This window comes from Phasianus colchicus, chromosome 36 (genome assembly GCF_987193195.1).
Source record: "Phasianus colchicus chromosome 36, bPhaCol1.hap1.1, whole genome shotgun sequence".
Lineage (NCBI taxonomy): Eukaryota > Metazoa > Chordata > Aves > Galliformes > Phasianidae > Phasianus > Phasianus colchicus.
In genome coordinates, this window is record NC_143471.1 from 1,850,021 (window position 1) to 1,871,945 (window position 21,925).

General features: G+C 59.4%; 1 protein-coding gene across 2 annotated transcripts in view; it reads left to right on the forward strand.

Annotated features, from left to right (window-relative positions):
- Positions 1-9,333, forward strand: part of LOC149913582 (polyunsaturated fatty acid lipoxygenase ALOX15B-like) — a 41,067-nt gene extending 31,734 nt beyond the window's left edge. The window contains exons 13-14 of one of the 2 annotated variants that reach the window (XM_090129493.1): positions 4,714-4,884; positions 9,007-9,333. In XM_090129493.1, the coding sequence (XP_089985619.1) occupies positions 4,714-4,884; positions 9,007-9,186 (351 nt within the window). In that variant the 3' untranslated portion in view covers positions 9,187-9,333. The other variant, XM_090129494.1, reaches the window with a different exon arrangement.
- The last annotated feature ends 12,592 nt before the right edge of the window (positions 9,334-21,925 follow it).

The window sequence follows — 21,925 nt, forward strand, 5'->3', positions numbered from 1 at the left end:
ATATGGGGGGCTATGGGGTGATATGGGGTGATAAGGGGGGGTTATGGGGTGATATGGGGGGGTTATGGGGTGGGTATGGGGTGATGTGGGGTGGTTATGGGGTGATATGGGGGGATAAGGGGGGATATGGGGGGGTTATGGGGTGATATGGGGTGATGGGGGGGGTTATGGGGTGGGTATGGGGTGATATGGGGGGATAAGGGGGGATATGGGGGGGTTATGGGGTGATATGGGGTGATATGGGGTGATAAGGGGGGGTTATGGGGTGATATGGGGGGGTTATGGGGTGATATGGGGTGATGGGGGGGGGGTTATGGGGTGGGTATGGGGTGATATGGGGGGATATGGGGGGTTATGGGGTGATATGGGGTGATATGGGGGGATATGGGGGCATAAGGGGGGTTATGGGGTGGGTATGGGGTGATATGGGGGGATAAGGGGGGATATGGGGGGGTTATGGGGTGGGTATGGGGGGATAGGGGGTGATAGGGGGTGATATGGGGGGATATATGGGGGGCTATGGTGGGCTATGGGGTGATATGGGGTGATATTGGGTGATAAGGGGGGGTTATGGGGTGATATGGGGGGGTTATGTGGTGGGTATGGGGTGGTATGGGGGGATATGGGGTGATAAGGGGGCATAAGGGGGGTTATGGGGTGATGTGGGGGGGTTATGGGGTGGGTATGGGGTGATATGGGGTGATGGGGGGCTGATATGGGGACTATGGGGTGATATGGGGTGGTTATGGGGTGGGTATGGGGTGATAGGGGGTGATAAGGGGGGGTTATGGGGTGATATGGGGTGGTTATGGGGTGATAAGAGGTGATATGGGGTGATAAGGGGGGCCTATGGGGTGATATGGGGGGATATGGGGGGATAAGGGGGGGTTATGTGGTGCTATGGGGGCATATGGGGGGCTATGGGGGGTTATGGGGTGGGTATGGGGTGATATGGGGTGATAAGGGGGGGTTATGGGGGCCTATGGGGTGATATGGGGGGATATGGGGTGATAGGGGGTGATATGGGGGCCTATGGGGTGATATGGGGGGGTTATGGGGTGGGTATGGGGTGATATGGGGGGATATGGGGGGATATGGGGGCCTAAGGGGTGGGTATGGGGTGATAAGGGGGGGTTATGGGGTGATATGGGGTGATATTGGGTGATATGGGGGGATATGGGGTGATATGGGGTGATATATGGGGTGATATGGGGGGGTTATGGGGTGGGTATGGGGTGATATGGGGGGATATGGGGGGGTTATGGGGTGGGTATGGGGTGATAGGGGGTGATATGGGGTGATAAGGGGTGGGTATGGGGTGATATGGGGTGATATGGGGGGTTATGGGGGGATATGGGGGGTTATGGGGTGATGTGGGGGGGTTATGGGGTGGTTATGGGGGGATATGGGGGCCTATGGGGTGATATGGGGGGGTTATGGGGTGGGTATGGGGTGATATGGGGTGGTTATGGGGGGATATGGGGGGATATGGGGGGGTATGGGGGGCTATGGGGGGCTATGGGGTGATATGGGGTGATATTGGGTGATAAGGGGGGGTTATGGGGTGATAAGGGGGGGATATGGGGGGGTATGGGGTGATGTGGGGGGGTTATGGGGTGGGTATGGGGGGATATGGGGTGATATTGGGTGATAAGGGGGGGTTATGGGGGGATATGGGGTGATATGGTGTGATATGGGGGGATATGGGGGCATAAGGGGGGTTATGGGGTGATGTGGGGGGGTTATGGGGTGATGGGGGGTTATGGGGTGGGTATGGGGTGATCTGGGGGGATATGGGGGGCTATGGTGGGCTATGGGGTGATATGGGGTGATATTGGGTGATAAGGGGGGGTTATGGGGTGATGGGGGGGGTTATGGGGTGATGGGGGGGGATATGGGGGGGGTTATGGGGTGATAGGGGGTGATATGGGGTGGTTATGGGGTGATATGGGGTGATATGGGGTGATAAGGGAGGGCTATGGGGGGGTTATGGGGTGGTTATGTGGTGATATGGGGTGGGTTTGGTGTGATATGGGGTGGTTATGGGGTGATATGGGGTGGTTATGGGGTGATAAGAGGTGATATGGGGTGATATGGGGGGATAAGGGGGGATAAGGGGGGGTTATGTGGTGCTATGGGGGGATATGGGGGGCTATGGGGGGTTATGGGGTGATGGGGGGGGTTATGGGGTGGGTATGGGTGATATGGGGTGATAAGGGGGGTTATGGGGTGCTATGGGGGGATATGGGGGGCTATGGGGTGATGGGGGGGGTTATGGGGTGGGTATGGGGTGATATGGGGGGATATGGGGGGATATGGGGGCCTATGGGGTGATATGGGGGGGTTATAGGGTGGGTATGGGGTGATATGGGGTGGTTATGGGGTGGGTATGGGGTGATATGGGGTGATAGGGGGTGATAAGGGGGGGTTATGGGGTGCTAAGGGGGGATATGGGGGGGTATGGGGTGGGTATGGGGGGATATGGGGTGATATTGGGTGATAAGGGGGGGTTATGGGGGGATATGGGGTGATATGGGGTGATATGGGGGCCTATGGGGTGATATGGGGGGGTTATGGGGTGGGTATGGGGTGATATGGGGGGCTATGGGGTGATATGGGGTGATATATGGGGTGATAAGGGGGTGATATGGGGTGGTTATGGGGTGATATGGGGTGATATGGGGGGATATGGGGGCATAAGGGGGGTTATGGGGTGATGGGGGGGGTTATGGGGTGGGTATGGGGTGGTATGGGGGGATATGGGGTGATAAGGGGGGGATATGGGGGGCTATGGGGTGATATGGGGGGATATGGGGTGATATGGGGTGGTTATGGGGTGATAAGAGGTGATATGGGGTGATATGGGGGGTTATGGGGTGGGTACGGGGTGATATGGGGTGATATGGGGTGATATGGGGTGGTTATGGGGGGATATGGGGGCCTATGGGGTGATATGGGGGGTTATGGGGTGGGTATGGGGTGATATGGGGTGGTTATGGGGGGATATGGGGGGCTATGGGGGGATATGGGGGGTTATGGGGTGGGTATGGGGGGATATGGGATGATATGGGGTGATATGGGGTGATAGGGGGAGATATGGGGGCCTATGGGGTGATATGGGGTGATATGGGGTGTTGGGGGGTGATATGGGGTGGTTATGGGGTGATATGGGGGGATATGGGGGGATATGGGGGCCTATGGGGTGATATGGGGGGATAAGGGGTGATAACGGGGGGTTATGAGGGGTTATGGGGTGATATGGGGGGCTTATGGGGTGATATGGGGTGGTTATGGGGTGCTTATGGGGTGCTATGGGGTGATGTATGGGGGTTATGGGGTGATGTGGGGTGGTATGGGGGGATATGGGGGGTTATGGGGTGGGTATGGGGTGATATGGGGTGATAGGGGGTGATATGGGGGCCTATGGGGTGATATGGGGTGGTTATGGGGTGATATGGGGGGATATGGGGGGCTATGGGGTGATGTGGGCGGGTTATGGGGTGATGGGGGGGGGTTATGGGGTGGGTATGGGGTGATATGGGGTGATATCGGGTGATAGGGGGTGGTTATGGGGTGATATGAGGGGATAAGGGGGGATAAGGGGGGGTTATGAGGTGGTTATGGGGTGATATGGCGGGCTATGGGGTGATATGGGGTGGCTATGAGGTGATGTGGGGGGGTTATGGGGTGATATGGGGAGCTATGGGGGGATATGGGGGGATATGGGGGGATATGGGGTGATGTGGGGTGATATGGGGTGGTTATGGGGTGGGTATGGGGAGATATGGGGGGATATGGGGGGATATGGGGGCCTATGGGGTGATATGGGGTGATATGGGGGGATATGGGGGGATAAGGGGGGTTATGGGGTGATGTGGGGGGGTTATGGGGTGATGGGGGGGGGTTATGGGGTGGGTATGGGGTGATATGGGGTGATATGGAGGGATATGGGGTGGTTATGGGGTGATATGGGGTCTGTGGGGCACTCTAGGGTTCTATGGGGTCTATGGGGCACTATAGGACTCTGTGGGTTGCTATGGGGTTCTATGGGGCTCTATGGGGTCTATGGAGCAGAATGGAGCTCTATGGGTCTCTATGGGCTCTATGGGGCTCTATGGGGTCTGTGGGTCACTGTGGGTCGCTGTGGGGTGCCATATAGGGCCGTGTCCCCGCGCAGTTCGAGCTGGGCTCCTTCATGCCCAACATGGGGGAGATATGGGGCGCTATGGGGCGCTATGGGGTGCTATGGGATCTGTGGGTCTCTATGGGGCTCTATGGGGTGTTATAGGGCACTACAGGGCTCTATGGGATTCTATGGGGCGTTATGGGGCTCTATGGGGTCTATGGGGCAGAATGGGGCTCTATGGGGTCTATGGGGCACTATAGGGCTCTGTGGGATGCTATGGGATTCTATGGGGCGTTATGGGTCTCTATGGGGCTCTATGGGGTCTATGGGTCTCTATAGGACTGTATGGGTCCCTATGGGGCTCTATGGGGCAGAATGGGGCTCTATGGGGTCTGTGGGTCTCTATAGGACTCTATGGGGCGCTATGGGGCATCATGGGGCACTATAGGGTTCTATGGGATGCTGTGGGATTCTCTATAGGATTCTATGGGGTCTATGGGTCTCTATGGGCTCTATGGGTCTCTATGGGGTCTGTGGGTCGCTGTGGGTCGCTGTGGGGTGCCATATAGGGCCGTGTCCCCGCGCAGTTCGAGCTGGGCTCCTTCATGCCCAACATGCCGGCCGCCATGCGGCAGCCCCCTCCCACCTGCAAAGCCCCCCTGAGCTGCTCGGATTTCCTGCGCGCGCTGCCGGCCGTCAACACCACCTGCAGGGTGCTGGGGGTGCTGTGGGTGCTGCGCAACGAACCCCTCGACATGGTGGGTGCACGGGGAACCCCCGACCCTAAAAGAACCCCGTCACCCCCATGGGAAACCCACAGACCCTAAAAGAACCTCATCACCCCCATGGGAAACCCCCAAACCTCAAAGGAATCCTGGGACCCCCATAGGAAACCCCTTGATCCCAAAGGAAGCCCAGGACCCCCAGAGGAAACCCCCTGACCCCAAAAGAACCCCCTGACCCCAAAAGAACCCCCTGACCCCCATAGGAAACCCCCAGACCCCAAAAGAACCCCCTGACCCCCATAGGAAACCCCCAGACCCCAAAAGAACCCCCTGACCCCAAAAGAACCCCCTGACCCCTATGGGAAACCCACAGACCACAAAGGAACCCCCTGACCCCCATAGGAAACCCACAGACCCCAAAGGAATCCTGGGACCCCCATAGGAAACCCCCAGACCCCAAAAGAACCCCGTCACCCCCATGGGAAACCCACAGACCCTAAAAGAACCTCATCACCCCCATGGGAAACCCCCAAACCTCAAAGGAATCCTGGGACCCCCATAGGAAACCCCCAGACCCCAAAGGAAGCCCAGGACCCCCATAGGAAACCCCCAGACCCCAAAAGAATCTTGGGATCCCCATAGGAAACCCCCCCGACCCCAAAAGAACCCCCTGACCCCAAAAGAACCCCCTGACCCCCATAGGAAACCCCCAGACCCCAAAAGAACCCCCTGACCCCTATGGGAAACCCACAGACCACAAAGGAACCCCCTGACCCCCATAGGAAACCCACAGACCCCAAAGGAATCCTGGGACCCCCATAGGAAACCCCCAGACCCCAAAAGAACCCCGTCACCCCCATGGGAAACCCACAGACCCTAAAAGAACCTCATCACCCCCATGGGAAACCCCCAAACCTCAAAGGAATCCTGGGACCCCCATAGGAAACCCCCAGACCCCAAAGGAAGCCCAGGACCCCCATAGGAATCCCCCAGACCCCAAAAGAATCTTGGGATCCCCATAGGAAACCCCCCCGACCCCAAAAGAACCCCCTGACCCCAAAAGAACCCCATCACCCCCATGGGAAACGCACAGACCCCAAAGGAACCCTCTGACCCCCACAGGAAACCCCCAGACCCCAAAAGAACCCCGTCACCCCCATGGGAAACCCACAGACCCTAAAAGAACCTCATCATCCCCATGGGAAACCCACAGACCCTAAAAGAACCCCATCACCCCCATGGGAAACCCCCAAACCTCAAAGGAATCCTGGGACCCCCATAGGAAACCCCTTGATCCCAAAGGAAGCCCAGGACCACCAGAGGAAACCCCCTGACCCCAAAAGAACCCCCTGACCCCAAAAGAACCCCCTGACCCCCATAGGAAACCCCCAGACCCCAAAAGAACCCCCTGACCCCCATAGGAAACCCCCAGACCCCAAAAGAACCCCCTGACCCCTATGGGAAACCCACAGACCACAAAGGAACCCCCTGACCCCCATAGGAAACCCACAGACCCCAAAGGAATCCTGGGATCCCCATAGGAAACCCCCAACCCTAAAAGAACCCCCTGACCCCCATAGGAAACCCCCAGACCCCAAAAGAACCCCGTCACCCTCATGGGAAACCCCCAAACCTCAAAGGAATCCTGGGACCCCCATAGGAAACCCCTTGATCCCAAAGGAAGCCCAGGACCACCAGAGGAAACCCCCTGACCCCAAAAGAACCCCCTGACCCCAAAAGAACCCCCTGACCCCCATAGGAAATCCCCAGACCCCAAAAGAATCTTGGGATCCCCATAGGAAACCCCCCCGACCCCAAGAGAACCCACAGACCCCAAAGGAACCCCCTGACCCCCATGGGAAACCCACAGACCCCAAAGGAACCCCATCACCCCCATGGGAAACCCCCAAACCCCAAAAGAACCCCATCACCCCCATGGGAAACCCCCAGACCCCAAAAGAACCCCATCACCCCCATGGGAAACCCACAGACCCTAAAAGAACCTCATCACCCCCATGGGAAACCCACAGACCCCAAAAGAACCCCATCACCCCCATGGGAAACCCACAGACCCTAAAAGAACCCCCTGACCCCCATAGGAAAATCCCAAACCCCAAAAGAATCTTGGGATCCCCATAGGAAACCCCCCCGACCCCAAAAGAACCCACAGACCCCAAAGGAACCCCCTGACCCCCATAGGAAACCCCCAGACCCCAAAAGAACCCCATCACCCCCATAGGAAACCCACAGACCCCAAAAGAACCCCCTGACCCCCATGGGAAACCCCCAGACCCCAAAAGAACCCTGTCACTCCCATGGGAAACCCCCAGACCCCAAAAGAACCCTGTCACTCCCATGGGAAACCCACAGACCCTAAAAGAACCCCATCACCCCCATGGGAAACCCACAGACCCTAAAAGAACCCCATCACCCCCATAGGAAACCCCCAGACCCCAAAGGAATCCTGGGATCCCCATAGGAAACCCCCAACCCTAAAAGAACCCTGGGACCCCCATAGGAAACCCCCAGACCCCAAAAGAACCCCATCACCCCCATAGGAAACCCCCAGACCCCAAAAGAACCCCCTGACCCCCATGGGAAACCCCCAGACCCCAAAAGAACCCTGTCACCCCCATGGGAAACCCACAGACCCTAAAAGAACCCCATCACCCCCATGGGAAACCCACAGACCCCAAAGGAACCCCCTGACCCCCATAGGAAATCCCCAGACCCCAAAAGAATCTTGGGATCCCCATAGGAAACCCCCCCGACCCCAAGAGAACCCACAGACCCCAAAGGAACCCCCTGACCCCCATGGGAAACCCACAGACCCCAAAGGAACCCCCTGACCCCCATGGGAAACCCACAGACCCTAAAAGAACCCCCTGACCCCCATAGGAAACCCCCAGACCCCAAAGGAAGACCAGGACCCCCATAGGAAACCCCCCCAACCCCAAAAGAACCCCCTGACCCCAAGGGACCCTGATGACCTCAAGGGACCCCCATGACCCCAAGGGACCCCGATGACCCCCATGACCCCAAGCTTCCCCATGGGACCCCCATGAGACCCCCAGGGACCCCAACCTTCCCCAAGGACCCCCATGACCCCAAGGGACCCCAAGGGACCCCAAGGGACCCCATGACCCCAACTTTCCCCAAGGGATCCCACTGACCCCAAGGGACCCCAAGGGACCCCCATGACCCCAACCTTCCCCCAGGGACCCCCCCAACCCCATGGGACCCCCAACCTTCCCCTCTGACCCCAAGGGACCCCCAAGGACCCCCATGACCCCCAGGGATCCCAACCTTTCCCAAAGGACCCCGAGGGACCCCCACGACCCCAAGGGACCCCGATGACCCCAAGAGACCCTGATGACCTCAAGGGACCCCAAGGGACCCTCTGACCTCAACGACCCCCCTGACCCCAAGGGACCCCAACCTTCCCCCCGGACCCCATGACCCCATGGCACCCCAATCTTCCCCAAGGGACCCCTCTGACTCTCCTGACCCCAAGGGACCCCCATGACCCCAAGCTTCCCCCAAGGACCCCATGACCCCAAGGGACCCCAAGGGACCCCCACGACCCCCATGACCCCCATGACCCCCCCTTTGTCCCCCCCTTTGTTCCCCCCCAGCACCAGCTGGGCTGCTACCCGGAGCAGCACTTCACCAAGGAAGCCCCCAACCCCAAGGGACCCCCATGACCCCCCCTGACCCCAAGGGACCCCCATGACCCTGATGACCCCAAGGACCCCCACGACCCCCCCTTTAACCCCCCTGCCCCCCCCAGCGCCGGCTGGGCTGCTACCCGGAGCAGCACTTCACCGAGGAAACCCCCAACCCCAAGGGACCCTAAGGGACCCCCCTGACCCCAACCTTCCCCCATGACCCCAAGGGACCCCAAAGGACCCCAAGGGACCCCCAAGACCCCCATGACCCCCCCTCTGCCCCCCCCAGCGCCGGCTGGGCTGCTACCCGGAGCAGCACTTCACCAAGGAAGCCCCCAACCCCAAGGGACCCCCATGACCCCAAGGGACCCCCACGACCCCAACCTTCCCCCATGACCCCAAGGGACCCCAATGGACCCCATGGGACCCCCCTGACCCTCCTGCCCCCCAAGACCCCCCCTTTAACCCCCCCCCTGTCCCCCCCCAGCGCCGGCTGGGCTGCTACCCGGAGCAGCACTTCACCGAGGCAGCCCCGCGCCGCCTGATGCTGCAGTTCCGCCGCCGCCTGCAGCGCATCTCCCGGCGCATCCGGCGGCGCAACGCCGCCCTGCCGCTGCCCTACCCCTACCTCGACCCCAGCAACGTCGAGAACAGCGTCGCCATCTGAGGGGGTCCGAGGCTGGGAGACCCCCGGTGGAGGAACAACCCCCCCCCGCCCCCACAATGGAGACCCCCGGTTGGAGACCCCAGTGGAGACCACCCAATGGAGACCCCCAATGGGGGACCCCAATGGAGACCCCCAATAAAGACCCCAATGGAGACCCCCAGTGAGGGACCCCAGTGGAGACCCCAATGGAGATCCATAATGGAGACCCCCAATAAAGACCCCCCAATGGAGACCCCAATGGGGACCCCCAGTGAGGGACCCCAATGGAGATCCATAATGGAGACCCCCAATAAAGACCCCCCAATGGAGACCCCAATGGGGACCCCCAGTGGAGACCCCCCAATGGAGACCCCCAGTGAGGGACCCCCAATGGAGACCCCAAATGGAGACCCCCCAATGGGGACCCCAATGGGGGACCCCAATGGAGACCCCCAAATGGAGACCCCCCAATGGAGACCCCCAATGGGGGACCCCAGTGGAGACCCCAATGGGGACCCCCAGTGAGGGACCCCCAATGGAGACCCCAATGGAGACCCCAATGGAGACCCCCAATAAAGACCCCCCAATTGGACACCCCAATGGAGACCCCCAGTGAGGGACCCCAATGGAGACCCAAAATTGGGACCCCAATGGAGACCCCCAATGGAGACCCCCAATAAAGACCCCCCAATGGAGACCCCCAATGGAGACCCCCAATAAAGACCCCCAATGGAGACCCCCAATGGGGGACCCCAGTGGAGACCCCAATGGAGACCCAAAATTGGGACCCCAATGGAGACCCCCAGTGAGGGACCCCAAATGGAGACCCCCCAATGGAGACCCCCCAATGGATACCCCGATGGAGACCCCAGTGAGGGACACCCCGATGGAGACCCCAATGAAGACCCCCAGTGAGGGACCCCCAATGGGGACCCCAATGGAGACCCCAAAGAGGGAACCCAATGGAGACCCCCAATGGAGACCCCAATGGGGACTCCCAATGGAGACCCCCCAGTGGAGACCCCCGAATGGAAACCCCAATGGAGACCCCAAATGGAGACCCCCCCAATGGAGACCCCCAATGGGGGACCCCAATGGAGACCCCATGGAGACCCCCAATGATGACCCCGATGAAGACCCCATAAAGACCCCATAGAGATCCCATAGAGAATCCAGACCCCAATCGAGACCCCAATGGAGACCCCAATGAAGACCCCAATGGAAACCCCATAGAGACCCCATAAAGACCCCATAGAGACCCCAATGGAGACCCCAGACCCCATAGAGACGCCAATGGAGACCCCAGTGGAGACCCCAAATGGAGACCCCAATGAGACCCTATAAAGACCCCAGACCCCATAGAGACCCCAATGGAGACCCCATAAAGACCCCATAAAGACCCCAGACCCCATAGAGACCCCAATGGAGACCCCATAAAGACCCCATAAAGACCCCAGACTCCATAGAGACCCCAATGGAGACCCCAATGGGGCCACGTGCCCCATAATAAAGAACGGAGAGCAGAGTGGTGGTCATACGTGTGGGGTGGTCATACGTGTGGGGTGGTCATACGTGTGGGGTGGACAGACATGTGGGGTGGTCATACGTGTGGGGTGGTCATACGTGTGGGGTGGACAGACGTGTGGGGTGGACAGACGTGTGGGGTGGTCACATGTGTGGGGTGGGCAGACGTGTGGGGTGGTCATACGTGTGGGGTGGTCACATGTGTGGGGTGGGCAGACGTGTGGGGTGGTCATACGTGTGGGGTGGGCAGACGTGTGGGGTGGACAGACGTGTGTGTCTTATCCCAGTGGGGGAACTGAGGTGGAACTGGGATGGAACTGGGATGGAAATGGGGGAACTGGGATGGAACTGGGATGGAAATGGGATGGGACTGGGATGAACTGGGATGGAACTGGGAGAACTGGGATGGAACTGGGGGTAGAAATGGGGGAACTGGGATGGAACTGGGATGGAAATGGGATGGAACTGGGATGAACTGGAAGGGAACTGGGATGGAACTGGGATGGAAATGGGGGAACTGGGATGGGACTGGGAGTAGAAATGGGGGAACTGGGATGGAAGTGGGAGGAAATGGGATGGGACTGGGATGAACTGGAAGGGAACTGGGATGGAACTGGGATGGAAATGGGGGAACTGGGATGGAACTGGGATGGAAATGGGGGAACTGGAAGGGAACTGGGATGGGAACTGGGATGGAACTGGGATGGAACTGGGATGGAACTGGGATGGAAAAGGGGGAACTGGGATGGAAGTGGGATGAACTGGGATGGAACTGGGATGGAATTGGGGAAACTGGGATGAAATGGGGGAACTGGGATGGAAATGGGATGGGACTGGGATGAACTGGGATGGGACTGGGATGAACTGGGATGGAAATGGGATGGGACTGGGATGGAACTGGGATGGGACTGGGATGAACTGGGATGGGACTAGAATGGAAATGGGGAAACTGGGATGAAATGGGGGAACTGGAAGGGAACTGGGATGGAACTGGGATGGAAATGGGATGGAACTGGGGGAACTGGGATGGGACTGGGATGGAACTGGGATGGAAATGGGGGAACTGGGATGGGACTGGGATGGAACTGGGATGGAACTGGGATGGAAAAGGGGGAACTGGGATGGAAGTGGGATGAACTGGGATGGAACTGGGATGGAATTGGGGAAACTGGGATGAAATGGGGGAACTGGAAGGGAACTGGGATGGGACTGGGATGGAACTGGGATGGGACTGGGGGAACTGGAATGGAACTGGGAGAACTGGAGGGGAACTGGGATGGGACTGGGATGGAAATGGGTGAACTGGGATTGAACGGGGATGGGACTGGGGGAACTGGGATGGGACTGGGATGAACTGGGATGGAAATGGGGGAACTGAAGGGGAAACTGGGATGAACTGGGGTGGAACTGGCATGGAACTGGGATGGGACTGGGCGAACTGGGATGGAACTGGGACGGAACTGGGATGGGACAGGGATGGAATTGGGATGGGATTGGGGGAGCTGGAGGGGAACTGGGATGAACTGGGATGGGACTGGGGGAACTGGGATGGAACTGGGACGGAAATGGGGGAACTGGGATGGGACTGGAGGGGAACTGGGATGAACTGGGATGGAAATGGGGGAACTGGGATGGGACTGGGATGGGACAGAGGTTAAACTGGAAGGGAACTGGGATGAAACTGAGATAGAACTGGGATGGAACTGGGATGGGAATGGTTGAACTGGGATGAGACTGGGATGGAACTGGGAGAACTGGAGGGGAACTGGGATGCAGCTCAGCCCCACTGGTCCATACTGGTCTGGAACTGGGACGTGAGCTCAGCCCAGTGGTGAGCACTGGTGCCTGAACTGGGAGGGACTGGGATGGAACTGGGTTGAACTGGGAGGGAAGTGTGGTGTAACTGGGACGTGAGCTCAGCGCTGTGGTGTCCAAACTGGGGTGTGACTGGTGTGGAACTGGTCATACTGGGAGCTGTGGTGCAATGGGGTGGGGGTGGGATGTGGGGCAGAGGGCAGCAATGGGGACTGGGATGAACTGGGATGAACTGGGAGGGAACTGGGGTTGGACTGGTGTGGAACTGGGACGTGAGCTGAGCCCAGTGGTGAGTGCTGGTGTCTGAACTGGTGTGGAACTGGTCATACTGGGAGCTGTGGTGCAATGGGAGGGGGGAGGGGGCAGAGGGCAGCAATGGGGACTGGGATGAACTGGGATGAACTGGGATGAACTGGGATGGAAATGGAGGAACTGGGATGGGACTGGGATGGAGCTGGAGGGGAACTGGGATGGAACTGGGAAGCAGCTCAGCCCCACTGGTCCATACTGGTGTGGAACTGGGATGTGAGCACAACCCAGTGGTGAGCACTGGTGTGTGAACTGGGAGGGACTGGGATGGAACTGGGACGGAACTGGGTTGAACTGGGAGGGAAGTGTGGTGTAACTGGGACGTGAGCTCAGCGCTGTGGTGTCCAAACTGGGGTGTGACTGGTGTGGAACTGGTCATACTGGGAGCTGTGGTGCAATGGGGTGGGGGTGGGATGTGGGGCAGAGGGCAGCAATGGGGACTGGGATGAACTGGGATGAACTGGGATGAACTGGGAGGGAACTGGGATGGGACTGGTGTGGAACTGGGACGTGAGCTGAGCCCAGTGGTGAGTGCTGGTGTCTGAACTGGTGTGGAACTGGTCATACTGGGAGCTGTGGTGCAATGGGGTGGGGGGGGGGCAGAGGGCAGCAATGGGGACTGGGATGAACTGGGATGAACTGGGATGAACTGGGATGGAAATGGAGGAACTGGGATGGGACTGGGATGGAGCTGGAGGGGAACTGGGATGGAACTGGGAAGCAGCTCAGCCCCACTGGTCCATACTGGTGTGGAACTGGGATGTGAGCACAACCCAGTGGTGAGCACTGGTGTGTGAACTGGGAGGGACTGGGATGGAACTGGGACGGAACTGGGTTGAACTGGGAGGGAAGTGTGGTGTAACTGGGACGTGAGCTCAGCGCTGTGGTGTCCAAACTGGGGTGTGACTGGTGTGGAACTGGTCATACTGGGAGCTGTGGTGCAATGGGGTGGGGGTGGGATGTGGGGCAGAGGGCAGCAATGGGGACTGGGATGAACTGGGATGAACTGGGATGAACTGGGAGGGAACTGGGATGGGACTGGTGTGGAACTGGGACGTGAGCTGAGCCCAGTGGTGAGTGCTGGTGTCTGAACTGGTGTGGAACTGGTCATACTGGGAGCTGTGGTGCAATGGGGTGGGGGGGGGGGCAGAGGGCAGCAATGGGGACTGGGATGAACTGGGATGAACTGGGATGAACTGGGATGGAAATGGAGGAACTGGGATGGGACTGGGATGGAGCTGGAGGGGAACTGGGATGGAACTGGGAAGCAGCTCAGCCCCACTGGTCCATACTGGTGTGGAACTGGGATGTGAGCACAACCCAGTGGTGAGCACTGGTGTGTGAACTGGGAGGGACTGGGATGGAACTGGGACGGAACTGGGTTGAACTGGGAGGGAAGTGTGGTGTAACTGGGACGTGAGCTCAGCGCTGTGGTGTCCAAACTGGGGTGTGACTGGTGTGGAACTGGTCATACTGGGAGCTGTGGTGCAATGGGGTGGGGGTGGGATGTGGGGCAGAGGGCGGCGGTGGGGACTGGGATGAACTGGGATGAACTGGGAGGGAACTGGGGTTGGACTGGGATGGAACTGGGACATGAGCTGAGCCCAGTGGTGAGTGCTGGTGTCTGAACTGGTATGGAACTGGTCATACTGGGAGCTGTGGTGCAATGGGAGGGGGGAGGGGGCAGAGGGCAGCAATGGGGACTGGGATGAACTGGGATGAACTGGGATGGGACTGGGGTAACTGGGATGGGACTGGGATGGAGCTGGAGGGGAACTGGGAGGGGAACTGGGAAGCAGCTCAGCCCCACTGGTCCATACTGGTGTGGAACTGGGATGTGAGCACAACCCAGTGGTGAGCACTGGTGTCTGAACTGGGAGGGACTGGGATGGAACTGGGTTGAACTGGGAGGGAAGTGTGGTGTAACTGGGACGTGAGCTCAGCGCTGTGGTGTCCAAACTGGGGTGTGACTGGTGTGGAACTGGTCATACTGGGAGCTGTGGTTCAATGGGGTGGGGGTGGGATGTGGGGCAGAGGGCAGCAATGGGGACTGGGATGAACTGGGATGAACTGGGAGGGAACTGGGGTTGGACTGGGATGGAACTGGGATGGAGCTGCGGGAACTGGGATGAATTGGGATGAGACTGGGATGAACTGGGATGAACTGGGATGGAACTGGGATGGAAATGCAGGAACTGGGATGGGACTGGGATGGGGCTGAAGGGAAACTGGGATGGAACTGGGAAGCAGCTCAGCCTCACTGGTCCATACTGGTGTGGAACTGGGATGTGAGCACAACCCAGTGGTGAGCACTGGTGCCTGAACTGGGAGGGACTGGGACGGAACTGGGTTGAACTGGGAGGGAAGTGTGGTGTAACTGGGACGTGAGCTCAGCGCTGTGGTGTCCAAACTGGGGTGTGACTGGTGTGGAACTGGTCATACTGGGAGCTGTGGTGCAATGGGGTGGGGGTGGGATGTGGGGCAGAGGGCGGCGGTGGGGACTGGGATGAACTGGGATGAACTGGGAGGGAACTGGGGTTGGACTGGGATGGAACTGGGACGTGAGCTGAGCCCAGTGGTGAGTGCTGGTGTCTGAACTGGTATGGAACTGGTCATACTGGGAGCTGTGGTGCAATGGGAGGGGGGAGGGGGCAGAGGGCAGCAATGGGGACTGGGATGAACTGGGATGAACTGGGATGGGACTGGGGTAACTGGGATGGGACTGGGATGGAGCTGGAGGGGAACTGGGAGGGGAACTGGGAAGCAGCTCAGCCCCACTGGTCCATACTGGTGTGGAACTGGGATGTGAGCACAACCCAGTGGTGAGCACTGGTGTCTGAACTGGGAGGGACTGGGATGGAACTGGGTTGAACTGGGAGGGAAGTGTGGTGTAACTGGGACGTGAGCTCAGCGCTGTGGTGTCCAAACTGGGGTGTGACTGGTGTGGAACTGGTCATACTGGGAGCTGTGGTTCAATGGGGTGGGGGTGGGATGTGGGGCAGAGGGCAGCAATGGGGACTGGGATGAACTGGGATGAACTGGGAGGGAACTGGGGTTGGACTGGGATGGAACTGGGATGGAGCTGCGGGAACTGGGATGAATTGGGATGAGACTGGGATGAACTGGGATGAACTGGGATGGAACTGGGATGGAAATGCAGGAACTGGGATGGGACTGGGATGGGGCTGAAGGGAAACTGGGATGGAACTGGGAAGCAGCTCAGCCTCACTGGTCCATACTGGTGTGGAACTGGGATGTGAGCACAACCCAGTGGTGAGCACTGGTGTCTGAACTGGGATGAAACTGGGACGGAACTGGGTTGAACTGGGAGGGAAGTGTGGTGTAACTGGGACGTGAGCTCAGCGCTGTGGTGTCCAAACTGGGGTGTGACTGGTGTGGAACTGGTCATACTGGGAGCTGTGGTGCAATGGGGGGGGGTGGGATGTGGGGCAGAGGGCAGCAATGGGGACTGGGATGAACTGGGATGAACTGGGATGAACTGGGATGGAACTGGGACGTGAGCTGAGCCCAGTGGTGAGTGCTGGTGTCTGAACTGGTGTGGAACTGGTCATACTGGGAGCTGTGGTGCAATGGGGTGGGGAGGGGGCAGAGGGCAGCAATGGGGACTGGGATGAACTGGGGTGAACTGGGATGAACTGGGATGAACTGGGAGGGAACTGGGATGGAACTGGGACAGGGATGTGTTGTAACTGGGGAGGAGCCGGGCGGTGCTGTGGTGAAACTGGGCTGATGGCATCGGGGATAAACCGGTCTTACTGGGATGAACTGGGATGGAACTGGGAGGGGTTGTGGTTGGGGGAACTGGGAGGGACTGGGAGGAACTGGGAGGGACTGGGAGGGACTGGGAGGGCTGCGGGGCGGCAATGGGGACGCGGCGGAGCTTTGGGGATGGACAGACAGACGTAGGGAGCTACGGATCTGTAGGGCCAAGGTGACCCCAAGGACCCCAAAGACCCCAAGGACCCCAAAGACCCCAAAAACCCCAAAGGACCCCAGGACCCCAAAAGGACCCCAAGGACCCCCAGGACCTTTAGGATTGCAGTGACCCCAAAGACCCCAAAGACCTCCAGGACCTATAGTGCTGCGTGACCCCGAAGACCCCAAAGGACCCCAAAAGGACCCCAGGACCCCAAAAGGACCCCAAAGACCCCAGGACCTTTAGGACTGCGGTGACCCCAAAGACTCCAAAGGACCCCAAAGACCCTAAAGGACCCCAGGACCCCAAAAGGACCCCAAGGACCCCCAGGACCTTTAGGACTGCGGTGACCCCAAAAACCCCAAAGGACCCCAAAGGGTCCCAAGGATCCCAAGGACCCCAAAGGACCCCAGGACCCCAAAAGGACCCCAAGGACCCCCAGGACCTTTAGGACTGCAGTGACCCGAAAGTCCCGAAAGACCCCAAAGGACCCCAAGGACCCCAAAGGACCCTAAAGGACCCCAAAGGACCCCAAAGACCCCAAAGGACCCCAGAGGACCCCAGGACCTTTAGGACTGCAGTGACCCCAAAGGACCCCAAAGGACCCCAGGACCCCAAAAGGACCCCAAAGACCTCAGGACCTATAAGTCTGCGGTGACCCCAAAGACCCCAAAGGACCCCAGAGGACCCCAAGGATCCCAAAGACCCCAAAGGACCCCAGGACCCCAAAAGGACCCCAAGGACCCCCAGGACCTTTAGGACTGCAGTGACCCGAAAGTCCCGAAAGACCCCAAAGGACCCCAAGGACCCCAAAGGACCCTAAAGGACCCCAAAGACCCCAAAGGACCCCAAAGACCCCAAAGGACCCCAGAGGACCCCAGGACCTTTAGGACTGCAGTGACCCCAAAGACCCCAAAGGACCCCAAAAGGACCCCAGGACCCGAAAAGGACCCCAAAGACCCCAGGACCTTTAGGACTGCGGTGACCCCAAAGACTCCAAAGGACCCCAAAGACCCTAAAGGACCCCAGGACCCCAAAAGGACCCCAAAGACCTCAGGACCTATAAGTCTGCGGTGACCCCAAAGACCCCAAAGGACCCCAAAGACCCTCAGGACCTATAAGGCTGTGGTGACCCCGAAGACCCCAAAGGACCCCCAGGACCTTTAGGATCAGAGGTGACTCCAAAGACCCCAAAGACCCCAAAGACCCCAGGACCTATAAGGCTGCATGACCCCAAAGACCCCACAGGACCCCAAAGACCCCAAAGGACCTTTAGGACTGCAGTGACCCTAAAGGACCCCAAAGACCCCAAAGACCCCAAAGGACCCTCAGGACCCCCAGAACTTATAGGGCTGCAGTGACCACAAAGACCCTAAAGACCCCAAAGGACCCCAAAGGACCCCAAAGACCCCAAAGGACCTATAGGGCTGCAGTGACCCCAGTGACCCCAAGGATCCCAAAGGACCCCAAAGACCCCAGTGACCCCTGGTGACCCCAAAGGACCCCAAAGACCCCAGTGACCCAAAGACCCCGCAAACCCCAAAGACCCCAAAGACCCCAGTGACCCCAAAGAACCCCCAGGACCCCAGTGACCCCAAAGAACCCGCAAACCCCAACGACCCCAAAGACCCCAGTGACCCCACAGTGACCCCAAAGACCCCAAAGATCCCCAGGACCCCAAAGACCCCAATGACCCCAAGGAGCCCAAGGGCCCCAAGGACCCCAAAGACCCCAAAGACCCCAGTGACCCAAAGACCCCGCAAACCCCAAAGACCCCAAAGACCCCAGTGACCCCAAAGAACCCCCAGGACCCCAGTGACCCCAAAGACCCCGCAAACCCCAACGACCCCAAAGACCCCAGTGACCCCACAGTGACCCCAAAGACCCCAAAGATCCCCAGGGCCCCAAAGACCCCAAAGACCCCAACGATCCCAAGGACCCCAAAGACCCCAGTGACCCCACAGTGACCCCAAAGACCCCAGTGACCCCAAAGACCCCAAAGATCCCAGTGACCCCAAAGACACCAAAGACCCCAATGACCCCAAGGAGCCCAAGGGCCCCAAGGACCCCAAAGACCCCAAAGACCCCAACGACCCCAAGGACCCCAGTGACCCCAAAGACCCCAAAGACCCCAGTGACCCAAAGACCCCGCAAACCCCAAAGACCCCAAAGACCCCAGTGACCCCACAGTGACCCCAAAGCCCCCGAGGACCTCAAAGACCCCAAAGACCCCAAGGACCCCAAAGACCCCGCAAACCCCAAAGACCCCAAAGACCCCAACGACCCCAAGGACCCCAGTGACCCCAGTGACTCCAACGACCCCAAAGGACCCCAAAGACCCCAGTGACCCCAAAGACCCCAACGACCCCAAAGACCCCAGTGACCCCAAAGACCCCAACGACCCCAAGGACCCCAACGACCCCAGTGACCCCAAAGAACCCCCAGGACCCCAGTGACCCCAAAGACCCCGCAAAACCCAGTGACCCCAACGACCCCAAAGACCCCAAAGACCCCAAGGACCCCAAAGACCCCAACGACCCCAAGGACCCCAAAGACCCCAGTGACCCCAAAGGACCCCAAGGACCCCAAGGACCCCAGTGACCCCAAAGACCCCAAAGACCCCAAGGACCCCAAGGACCCCAGTGACCCCAAAGACCCCAACGACCCCAAGGACCCCAACGACCCCAGTGACCCCAAAGAACCCCCAGGACCCCAGTGACCCCAAAGACCCCGCAAAACCCAGTGACCCCAACGACCCCAAAGACCCCAAAGACCCCAAGGACCCCAACGACCCCAAGGACCCCAGTGACCCCAAAGACCCCAGTGACCCCAAAGGACCCCAAGGACCCCAACGACCCCAAAGACCCCAAAGACCCCAACGACCCCAAGGACCCCAATGACCCCAAAGCCCCCCAGGTCCTATAGGGCTTCAGTGACCCCAGTGACCCCAACGACCCCTGGTGACCCCAAAGACCCCAGTGACCCCAAAGACCCCCAAAGACCCCAAAGACCCCAGTGACCCCAAGGACCCCCCAGGTCCTATAGGGCTGCAGTGACCCCAAAGACCCCGCAATGACCCCGGTGACCCCGCAAACCCACAGTGACCCCGCTGGTGACCCCACAATGACCCCGATGACCCCAACGACCTCCAGTGACCCCGCCGGTGACCCCTGTGACCCCGCAGTGACTTCGGCGACCCCAACGACCTCCAGCGACCCCACTGATGACCCCGCTGACCCCAAGATGTCCCCAAGGATGCCAGGTAACCTCGGTGACCCCGGTGACCCCACAGTGACCCCATAGTGACCCTGGTGACCCCACTGACTCCACAGTGACCCCACAGTGACCCCACAGTGACCCTGGTGACCCCAGTGACCCTACAGTGACCCCACTGACCCCACAGTGACCCCATGGTGACCCCACAGTGACCCCACTGACCCTAGTGACCCCACTGACCCCACAGTGACCCCATGGTGACCCCACAGTGACCCCACTGACCCTAGTGACCCCACTGACCCCACAGTGACCCCACTGACCCTAGTGACCCCATGGTGACCCCACAGTGACCCCAGTGACCCCATAGTGACCATGGTGACCCCAGTGACCCCATGGTGACCCTGGTGACCCCGGTGACCCCACAGTGACCCCACTGACCCTGGTGACCCCACTGACCCCACAGTGACCACACTGACCCTACAGTGACCCCACGGTGACACTGGTGACCCCGGTGACCCCACATTTACCCCATAGTGACCCCATAGTGACCCCACAGTCACCCCACTGACCCCAGTGACCCCATAGTGACCCCGGTGACCCCACAGTGACCCCACTGACCCTGCAGTGACCCCATGATGACCCCACAGTGACCCCAGTGACCCCATAGTGACCCTGGTGACCCCAGTGACCCTACAGTGACCCCATGGTGACCCTGGTGACCCCACAGTGACCCCACTGACCCTGGTGACCCCACTGACCCCACAGTGACCCCACTGACCCTACAGTGACCCCACGGTGACACTGGTGACCCCACATTTACCCCACAGTGACCCCACTGACCCTTCAGTGACCCCATGGTGACCCCACAGTGACCCCAGAGACCCCAGTGACCCCATAGTGACCCTGGTGACCCCACTGACCCCACAGTGACCCCACTGACCCTTCAGTGACCCCATGGTGACCCCACAGTGACCCCAGAGACCCCAGTGACCCCATAGTGACCCTGGTGACCCCACTGACCCCACAGTGACCCCACTGACCTTACAGTGACCCCAGTGACCCCAGTGACCCCACTGGTGACCCCGGTGACCCCACGGTGACCCCTGTGACCCCAAGGACTTCCATTGGGTGCCATTGGGTGCCACTGGGTGCCACTGGGTGCCATTGGGTGCTATTAAGATGACACTGGGTGCCATTGGGTGCCACAAAGATGCCATTGGGTGACCCATAGGTGCCACAAAGGTGCCATTGGATGCTATTAAGATGGCACTGGGTGCCATTGGGTGCCATTGGGTGACCCATAGGTGCCACTGGGTGTCATTGGGTGCTATTAGGATGCCACTGGGTGCCATTGGGTGCCATTGGGTGACCCATAGGTGCTACTGGGTGCCACTGGGTGCTATTAAGATGGCAGTGGGTGCCACTGGGTGCCATTGGGTGAGCAGTAGATGCCACTGGGTGACCCACTGGTGCCACTGGGTGCCACTGGGTGCCATTGGGTGACCCATAGGTGCCACAAAGGTGCCATTGGGTGCTATTAAGATGACACTGGGTGCCATTGGGTGCGTTTGGGTGACACAAAGGTGCCATTGGGTGACCCATAGGTGCCACTGGGTGCCACTGGGTGCTATTAGGATGGCAGTGGGTGCCACTGGGTGCCATTGGGTGAGCAGTAGATGCCACTGGGTGACCCATTGGTGCCACTGGGTGCCATTGGGTGACCCATAGGTGCCACAAAGGTGCCATTGGGTGCTATTAAGATGCCACTGGGTGCCATTGGGTGCCATTGGGTGACACAAAGGTGCCATTGGGTGCCCCATAGGTGCCACAAAGGTGCCATTGGGTGCTATTAAGATGCCACTGGGTGCCATTGGGTGTCATTGGGTGACACAAAGGTGCCACTGGGTGCTATTAAGATGACACTGGGTGCCATTGGGTGCCACATAAGTGCCACTGGGT